At 63.1% G+C, this 9,840-nt stretch overlaps 1 protein-coding gene and 1 long non-coding RNA gene across 2 annotated transcripts; both read left to right on the forward strand.

The window, feature by feature from the left end:
• Positions 1-1,360: 1,360 nt before the first annotated feature.
• LOC132429313 (uncharacterized) lies at positions 1,361-2,934 on the forward strand. Its single transcript, XR_009520327.1, has 3 exons — positions 1,361-1,459; positions 2,306-2,365; positions 2,858-2,934. It is a non-coding gene; the product is annotated as an uncharacterized lncRNA (long non-coding RNA).
• A 3,471-nt stretch (positions 2,935-6,405) lies between these two features.
• Positions 6,406-7,551, forward strand: LOC132430348 (mas-related G-protein coupled receptor member G). Its single transcript, XM_060019733.1, has one exon. It carries the CDS (start codon positions 6,406-6,408, stop codon positions 7,549-7,551), a length of 1,146 nt encoding a protein of 381 aa, XP_059875716.1.
• Positions 7,552-9,840: the final 2,289 nt, after the last annotated feature.

Below are 9,840 nucleotides of genomic sequence, written 5' to 3' on the forward strand. Positions count from 1 at the left end.
TCCCCTGCATCGGCAGGCGGCCTCTCAGCCACTGCGCCACCAGGGAAGCCCTGGAACACTCCATCTTGAACGTGAGCACACCGAGGCTCAGAGGGGTGAAGCGAGACGGAGCAGAAAGACAGGCAAGTATGACGCCCCCCCTCCCCAGACCACAGTCCCTCCACCAGCGGGACCACAGTCGGCTCAGGTGCCCCCAGCCCCACTCGGGCTGCCCCGACCCTCCCTCAGCCCCCAGACCCCTTTGCCGTGTCTGGGACAGACACAGCTCAGCAGCCCTCAGGAGCTCCCTCCCTCCCGGAGACCACACCCCATGTGCAGAGGTTCGGGGGGCTCTAGATTCCTCCTTCTCGGGCTCCATGGACAGGTGCGCCTTCCCCGAGGAGCCCCAGAAATGCCGCATCCTCTGGGGTCTCTATGGACCCCCGGCCTTGGGTGTGGAAGCAGGTCACACAGCGAGTGTGCGGTCCGCTGGCCGGCGCTGCTCTCCAGGCTGGACCTGCCTGCCTGGCCCCCGTCCGGTGGTCCGAGAGACCTTGAGGAGGTCTGTGGGCTCAGGGCCTGGCGGCCTCGCTTGGACACCCACCTACCAAGCCCCTGGAGAGCCCGGCGCTGTGATGGAGGCCCCGGTGCGTCCTCACCTGTCCTCACTAATGCTCCCGGGTCGCTGGGAGGGAGAAAGCTGCCTTGCCGAGTCTGCCAGGCTCCCAGGGGTCCAGCTGGAGCCCATGGCTGCCCGGCGCTGCTCAGGGGAGTCTGGCACCCCAAGTCCCACCTTCCAGGCACACGGCCCCGCCACCTGAAGAAATTTGAGGGGGCAGTGGGGCTTCCTTACAGCCTCCCAAGTGCTGGCGGCAGGCTGGGCGAGCAGGGGCTTGGGCACGGGGGTCTCAGCCCTGAGCCCTGGGGACTCCAGGGGCCTGTCCCAGTGTGTGGACTCGGGCACAACGCAGGGCCACCACCGGTGCCACTGGAGAAGCAGACACTGCTGGTCTGACCCAGGACTGGAGGCAGAGCAGGGGGTGATGGAGAAGAGCTCCCCCTCCTCAAAGGCCTTGACTCTCCCACCTCGGCCTCCAGGGCCTCAGCCTTGGCCCTTCCCCACCTGCTGCTTGAGCCGGGCCACCCTTTGCACTGAAGCGTCTGCAGGGCGCGGCTCCCCTCCGGGACAGCCCAGGGTCAGGGCTGGCTACAGTGCAGACGGGACAAGCTCCCACGCATCTTCAGCCAGGGGTGGACGCCACTCGTTCTCCCCCGCCCAGCCTGGGTCCACCCTCACTCACCTGCATCCCTCCTCAGGGTGCGGTTCAAGTTCCATCATTCTGGCTGAGTTCACACTGCCCCTGCCTTGGGGCACTGACCTTTGGGTCCTGGGGAGAGGTTGACACTGGACTTTAACTCCAGAGGACACTGGGGCCGGGGCGGCCATCCTCCCAGCTGGAGCCCCAGGCCGAGCGGGCAGGTGAGACTCCAGTCTCCCCCCAGGCAAGGACACGTTCATTTCTCACCTCCCTGCCCCGCCTGCACCCCTCTGCCCTCAAGCAAAGCCAGACCTCAGCCTGTCCTGAGTCAGGCTGGGAGGGGAGGCAGCTCCAGGTCCAAGGAGGCCGGACCCCCAGAGCCAGAGCCAATGCCCACCCTAGCCCCACCTCCAGGACCCCAGGACCCCCGGGGCTTATCTGGCCAGGACAGCGCTCCCGGCGACAGGCACGTCCCTGCTTGTCTTGAGCAGCCAGACGTTCCCGGGAAGGGTGTGGGACGCTGCCCCCTCCTCGGGGACCTGAGGGGAGGCTGCTCGGGCCGAGGCAACCTGTCAGCCCGGGGCCAAGGGAGAGGCCCCCTCACCAGGCCCCACCCCCGACTTGGATGAAAGTTTTCAAATATCGTTTGTTTTCGTTGTGTTGAGGCCACGCTCCCTCCTCAGCGACTTAATTACATCCGAAGTTGGGAAAACACCACAAAAATATTCAACCTAAAATAGGAAATCCACTCGAGTTTTATCTTTTTTTCATGAATGGCACCATTCTTCCGGAACCCCTGCGCCCCAGTCTGGCCGGGGGGAGGGAGGGACCAGCTGGAGGGGCTGTTCAGCTCTGGGGGCTTCCGCTCGTGTGATCGTGGGCTTGGTGATTTTATGAAGGAGTGTTTTGAGAGGAAAGGCCCAATTCTTTAAAACCCTTTTTACGGTCATTGGAGCGGTGCAAAAGGCAAGAAAGGCAACGCACGCTACGTCTGCGCTACGCGTTGTACATGTAACAACGGGGTCAAACACGTAACACGCGTGATGTCGTGCAAACTTCCCGACCAGATCCACACGGGAGGCAACAGAGCTGAGCGCCGACCGAGGGGGTCCGGTTTCCCGGGCACGGTGAGCTCCCAGTCCGGGATCTTCTGCCCCCTCTCCCCGGGGCAGCCCCTTGGGAGCCCCTCGCCATGCAAGGCCCCAGAGTAGGAACGAGAAGGGAGAAAGGAAGCAGAAAGTGCAGCCTCAGACCCGAGCCCACTCGCCCCCAGCAGTTCACAGCACCTACCTATACAAGCCCCTCTTTTATTTTCTGTGCTCCTGTGCTCTAACTTCTGGGGCCTCCTGACCCCCCAGGGGCTGCCCCTCCCACGGTTAGCCAATTCCTAGATAGCAAACCACTGCCCGCAGCCTGCTTTGCAGATGCAAACCCCTCAAAGCCCAGCCCACACCTCCCCACCTCCCCTATGGGGCTCTAGCACTCAGGGCCACTAGCTCCTGCCCCGATGAGCTAGGGACCACGCCTGTGCCACAGAGCCCCCGAGATGATTCGAAACAGCCAACCCTAAGCCTGCTCACCCTGACTCACCGTTCCTTCCCGCGGAAACCACCACAAAGGCTCCTGACCACACAGCCCCCTGCCGCTGCGCCCCGACCCGACAGCGCTTCCCTGAGCGGTGGTCCCCGGTGGCGCACCCCCTCCGCTGGAGAAGTGAGTAACACTCTATCCACTGAATGACAGCTGTCTCCTGAGGTGCTGGCCGGGCCATTCCTGCTAATGATAATGCCACCGTTAAGACACGCCTTCCGCAGACAGGCCCTCGGCCTGGGACTCCCCGCTGCTGGGGAGTGGGGAGACCCTCCTCTGGTCCCCACTCCCCATCTGCCCCCGGGGGGGGCTGGGCAACACTGGGTTCCTTCTCTGGGTCCCAGAGTCGGACGATTGTGTCCTGAGCCTCGGATGGCATGGTGGCCACGGGAACCACAGGAACAGGAACAGTTCATGATAGGACCTCCCGTATCCCCCCACCCCCGATCCCCGCCCCGCTCCCTTTTCGTCCCAATGTGTACTCCTCACCGAGTCCCCGTGACGCGCCCGAGATGTGACAAAACCAGGTTCCAGCCTGCAGACATGGGCACTGAGAGACAGAGGCACGCCGGCCTGCCCAGGGCCAAGGGCTGGGTTGAGGCTGCACTGCGTGAAGCTGCCCGCTTCGTGGGGCAGAAACGGCTGAGTAGCGGCCGCTTGGTGTAGTCAAGGCTCCCGCTAGCACGGTCAGGCTTGGACACAGGCCACCAGCTGGGAACAAGCTCAGGAAGGATTCGTCCAAACAAACGCACTCGGTGTTTCGGGTGGTGGCACAGACTTCAGACAACAGATATTTCCTTTCTCGCAGTCTGGAGGCCAGAGTCTGGAATCAAGGTGTCCCAGGGCTCCAGGGGAGGGTCCTTCCTTCCTCTTCCAGCTTCTAGGGGCTCCAGGCATCCCTGGGCTTGTGGCCACGTCCCTCCAGTCTCTGTCTTCATGGTCACGTGGCAGTCCCTCTGTGTGTCTCTCCTCTCCTGTCTCTTATAAGGACACTTGTAATTGTGTTTAGGGTCCACCTGGGTAATCCAGGATGGCCTCATCTCAAAACCGTCACTTCTTCTCAGTAAGGTTCCAGGGATTGGACGAGGACGTGTCTTTGGGGGCCCCATTCAGTCCAGGACACGCACCACCCTGGTGTTTGCTGCTGTCGTTGCCAACACACCGAGAGCAGACGCTCCTCTCGAAGCTGTGCTGAGAGCCTGGCGTGCGCGAGGCCCCACTGGCAGCAGTGGGCAGAGAACCCGGGGACTGGCATGGGACATGGCAGGGAGAAAACGAAAGGGGGCAGGAGGGCAGGGCAAGCTGGGGTGTGGTGTCAAGTATCCAGGCCAGGGACAGCTCACAGGGAAGGTGGCCTTTGAGGAAAGGGGGAGGGGCAGCGGGCGAGCGTCCCAAGACCCAGCAGGCAGAGCGGGCAGGGCGGCAACAGGGCCCTGCAGGTGGAAACCTTGTCCCTGGGCCTGGAGGCCAGGCAACTCTTCACTCCTTAAAGCCACGTGCAGAAGCACAGAGAAGCCGGGGGACCTCGGCCGGGAACCACAGGCTGCGCGGAACACTTATTCCACGGGCGGCACTTGTTACGCAAATGAATTCGAAGCTAAATCCACTTGAAAAATGTTAGAACAAACAGCATCTCTACACATAACTTCTGACTTGCACTCTGAGTCCCCAGGGCCACAGAGCAGCCCACAGAAGAGGCGAGTCCTCAGCAGGACCAGCTCAGAGCACGTAGCTCTGCGGAATAGAGTTTAGAAAAGTATTTTAACCCCTAAGAATCTGTCAGCAGCTGGGGCCCCAGGGTTTGAGGCCGGCAGGTGGTTGGTTGGGGTGGGTCCTTGGGAAAGGGACCAACATCTGCGGCCCCAGACATCCCACAGCGGCACCGTCCAGTGACCCACCGTGTGGGGTCCAGCGCCAGGCCGGGCACGAGCTGTCCAGGAATGGTGACGGCCCACTGGACACCGGCCCCCAGGCTGCTGCCCCCCCCCCACGTCCCTCGGGTGCTGAGGAAGAGAAAGGCTGGACCACATGGAGGATATTATCTCCACCTGAGCTCATCCCGTGACCAGGAGGGGCCCTCCCACTTCCAGCGACCTGGCCAAGCGCCCAGGTCCAGCCAGCCGGGTCCCGGGAACACGAGAGGTTTCAGGGCCCGGGGGGAGCCCTGGGCGGCAGTGTGCAGGCAAGAAGGCTTGGGGCCCCTGCACCAGACACCCCTGAGGACTTTCAGGCTCCCGTCGGACTGGGAGTTGGGGGCAAGGATGGGGAAGCAGGCTGGCGGGGTCAGTATTTAAAAGCCGGCGCTCTGGGTCCTCGTTTGAATGTACGGGCAGGTGTGCCTGTCCTGAGAGCTGTGAGGACAGCCTTCCTCCAGCCCTCCCTCCACCTCCACCTAACTCGGCCCCTCCACGTACCTCGGGGAGACTGAGGCTGGGGCACGGGGGGGCGGTCAATGCAGGGCCCCCGGGATGCCAGAGTCCAACTCGGCTCTCTGGGGCCCGAGACACCGTCACCGCGTGCCTGGCGAGGGGAAAGCCTGGAGGGGGTAAAGGCGAGAGACCTGCCCCCGCACCTCCCACCGGGGCACAAGGACAACCACAGAGAAGGGTGTCAGCAGGGGCGCGCAGGCACAAGGCAGGGAGGCCCCAGGGGTCTGTGGGAGGCTCCAGGGTCTTAAAGGAGGCAGGACCTGGGTGAGTGGGGAGGGGGCGAGGGCGGTCCCGGCAGGGGCACAGCCCAGCGAAGGGGTGACTACGGGAAAAACTCAAGGTGTGCAGGTGGGCTCCCCGCCTCCACCGTGTCTCTGTGTCTCTATCTCTGTCTCTGTCTCCCCTGACTCCTCACCCCAGAGACAGGGCCCTGATGGCCCCCCCACTGCATCTCTGAGGCTAAGGACAAAAGCCATGTGGACCCCGGGGAGAGGGGCCCAGGGGAGGGAGAGGCGGCTCTGAGACCCTCCACTGCCTCTGCTTCCCTGTGACGGCGTCTCTCCCCTCGGACCAGAGCAGGGCTTGGCTTCTTGCAGGCAGCAAACACCTGTGTCAGCTTCTCCCCCAGAGGACCGGGGCCCCACCACCAAGTCCACACACCTGCTGCGGCTTCAGAGCCGCACTTGGCACCACCCGCTGGCAGCGGGAGCCCCGGGTCGCATCCCTGCCCAGGCGGGAGAGCAGGGGAGGCTGGGCACGTCCCCCAGCCTTCCCTCATCCGCCCAACCGCCTACTGCCCCCACCAGGACATCTGCACCCACCCTTGTCCACGGCAAGTGCAGGACAGAGCGTGCTCAGCAGACCCTCTGGGGCGGGGACCCAGCAGGAGTGTGGTCCTGGCCCTCCAGGGTGGGAGGGCCCCCGCGGAGTCCCTGAGTCGTGTCCACATGAGAGCCCCCTTTGCCTGCAGAGACCTGCCCAGCCATCACTGACCTCTGCGACACGGCTACCGCGGTGTAGCCGTGTCAATCGATCTTGGCGCATTTAACTTAAACATCCAGCCGGGGGCAGGCCTGCCCACCTGGTCGGCCATCCTCATCTCCCTGTGTTGGGTGCATCCTACCTAATCCTCCTTTTACAAAGAGGTGATGAGGCCTGAAGGGTTGGGCACTGGCCGGGAAGGCGCCCCGGGCTGGCTGCATCTGTCCAGCTGCGCCAGGACGCCACCCGCCTTCCCGGGCGGTGATAACAACGGCAACATCTGTGGCCTCCCTCCAGGGTCCTTCCCACCGGCCGCGGAGCCGGCCAGCATGTTCGGGCTCTGGAGGACCTTCACCGGCGTGGTTTTCTACCTCACTCTGGCTGTGGGCCTCGGGGGGCTGGTGGGGAACGGGCTGGTCCTCTGGCACCTGGGCTTCCACATCAAGAAGGGCCCCTTCTCTGTCTACATCCTCCATGTGGCCACCACGGACTTCCTCTTCCTGGGCTGCCAGCTGGACTTCTCGGCCATCCAGGCGGCCCTGGGCTCCAAGGACAGCCTGTACTTCGCCGTCACCTTTGTTGCCTTCTCTGCGGGGCTCTGGCTGCTGGCCGCCTTCAGTGCCGAGCGCTGCCTCTCCGACATCTTCCCTGCCTGCTACCAGGGCTGCCGCCCCAGACACTCGTCGGGCACCGTCTGCGGCCTGATCTGGGCCCTGACCCTGCCGGCCGTGCTGCTGCCCGCCAACGCCTGTGGCCTGCTGCGCGAGGGCATGTGCCTGTCCACCTGCCCACGGTACCACGTGGCTAGCGTCACGTGGCTGCTGTCCGTGGCCTGCGTGGCCCGCGTGGCCGGGCTTGCGCTCTTCGTCTGGGTGACATGCTGCTCCCAGCGCCCGCGCCCTCGGTTCTATGGCATCTTCCTGGGCTCCGTATTCCTGCTCTTCTTCTGCGGCCTCCCCTACATCCTCTACTGGACCCCGCACCCCATCCTGAACCTCCTGCTGCCTGTGTTCCTCCCGCTGGCCACCCTCCTGGCCTGTGTCCCCTGCAGCGCCAGGCCGCTCATCTACTTCGCGACGGGCCGGCAGCCGGGCAAGCGGGAGCCACTCCGGGTGGTCCTCCAGAGGGTCCTGGGGGAGGGGGCCCAGCTGGGGGCCGGGAGGCTGTCCCTGCCCATGGGCCGCATGTCAGGGCCGGCCAGGGTCCCCCCAACCCTTCCAGACCCTCCAGGACCATGTGTTATCCCAGCCCCCCCCAGCTCACTGGCCCTGGGGACCCAAGGGCCGGGGGCATCAGGAGAGCCGTGGTCTTGACTCCCACATGCCCAGCCTGTGGAGTACAAGGAAGGCCTGAGGAGAAGGCCAGAGGCACAGTAGCTAAGCGGGGAGTCCCCAGGACTGGGGCGAGGATGGGCACCCCAGCTCCCGCCTCCTTCCCCCCCTGCCACCAGCTGAGGGCTGGGGTGGAGGGGAGGCCGCCCCCCAAGGCCCACGTGGGCAGCTGGGCGGGGCCTGTCCTCGCTGAGGCCGTGCTGTGATCCTTCCACTATAGAGTTCTCCGGCTGCCTCACCCACAGGCTCCCAGCGCCCAGGTGACCCCTGCCCAGCAGTCTCCCCACCAGCCACCAGATGGCGCTGCTTCCTCACCAAACGCACCCGTAAGTGTGCCCGCCAAAGTAGGGTCACTGCAGAGCCTGGCGCCAGCTGGGCCCTCGCCTGCCCCTTCCAGCCCTGTCGCCCGGAACGGGGGTCCTGGACACCTGCTGCCTAGAGGGTGCTCTTGCCCCCAACCCCCATCTCCAACTTCCCCTCCTCCCAGGAATCCTTTGCTCACTCATCACCCCCACCCATCCCTGCCCACTCCTTGCAGACTCTGCCCAGCCAGTGTTTGCACCACCCTCCTCCCACTCCCCTGGGCTTCCCTTGGGAAGGAAGGAAGGAAGGGAGGGAGGGAACTGCAGCCATTCCTTTTAGCTTTCAAAGAACAAATCATTGTATGTGTCTCTGATTTTTTAAAATAAATTTATTTATTTTTACTTTTCGCCGTGTTAGGTCTTCGTTGCCGCACACGGGTTTTCTCTCGCTGTGGCGAGTGGGGACTACTCTTCAACGGGGTGCGCGGGCTTCTCACTGCAGTGGCTTCTCTTGCTGCAGAGCATGGGCTCTAGGCGCACGGGCTTCAATAGATATGGCACGTGGGTTCAGTAGTTGTGGCACACGGGCTTAGTTGTTCCGCAGCATGTGGGATCTTCCAGGACCAGGGCTCAAACCCGTGTCCCCTGCATTGGCAGGCAGATTCTTAACCACTACGCCACCAGGGAAGCCCTCTGATGATTTTTTTTTAAATGACAGTTCATAGTCATTGTCAAGACTTTCAAGTCCTACAGAAAATATTGAAAAGGTAAATCACCAAAACTCTTTGGACCTAGAGGGAGACATTTTGGGCATAGAACCCTCCAGCTGTGCTTATTTTTCTAATAGAGACCCACAGAAATTTCAATTTTTACCAAAAAGAAAACATTCTATATATCCTATGTGAAACCTGTTACAATAAAGCATTTTATAACTCCAGGAGAATTGTTTTAAAAAGTCCTTTTTTCACTAGAAAATGTATGTGTTGCTCATTATGGGAACTTCAGAGAACATTAAGAAATGGAAAGAAGAAAGACTTACCTATAGCCCCCCAACCCGGAGACACCTTTGCAGGTTGTCCATCCTTCCCTGGGATGGGCAAGGTTCTGGCCAGTCCTGGTCGCCCTGCCTGGTCTCCCCAGACTGCCCTTAGGGAGCCCAGGGAGGCCAGGGCTCTGGCAGCCTAAAGACCATCCCACTCGGCAGGTTCAGGAAGGTGGGTGAGGACCCCAGCCTTGGCTTTGGGGGGTAGGGTGCCGAGGGGCCATCCATTCGTGGGACCACTTCCTGCTGGACCCCAAGGAGGGGTGTGGCCTCCTCCCTGGAACGCCTGGAAATGGGATGAGGGTGAGGGCAGCTTCAGAGGGGCCCCGGCATAAGCCCCGCCCTCCCAGCCCCAGGAAATAGCTGTGAGGCCCCCTGAGGGGCCATCATCTGTGTGCTGCCACTGGGGACAGACGATCAGCTGCCCCTGGGGCGCGTGACAAACAGCCCAGTCTAGACAGATGGGGAGTGCGGGACCTCTGGCCCTGGAACCCGCCGCTGGGGCGAGCGGCGGCAGCCTGGGCCCAAAAAGCCAGCGTGTTCCCAGTCCTGGAGGAGTGATGGCCACCTGGAGGGACGGGGCTGTCGCAGGGCTGGGCTCCCATCCCGCTGGCACCTCTCCAGCTTGGTGACCTCCAGCGAGTCACCGAATAGCGGGGAGCCGTGTCTGCAAAAGGAGAGGGAACAGCATCTCCTTCCCGGGACGCGGAGGTAGGAGGCAGGCAGCCAGGCTGGCAGAGGGCGGTCAGTGCTGGGGCCCGTCTCCACCTTCAAGGCCAACCGCGTTGCGTCCCCCGTCTCTGCCTCCGTCTCAGGGCAGTCCTCCGGATGGCCCCAGCCCAGCCTCATCTCGGCACACCGCCTACGCTGCCTGCTGGCGTCACTGCTCCTGGCACACACATCCTGCTCGGCCATCAGGACCCGTCC

Source organism: Delphinus delphis, chromosome 8, assembly GCF_949987515.2.
Source record: "Delphinus delphis chromosome 8, mDelDel1.2, whole genome shotgun sequence".
In the NCBI taxonomy this organism is placed as follows: Eukaryota; Metazoa; Chordata; class Mammalia; order Artiodactyla; family Delphinidae; genus Delphinus; species Delphinus delphis.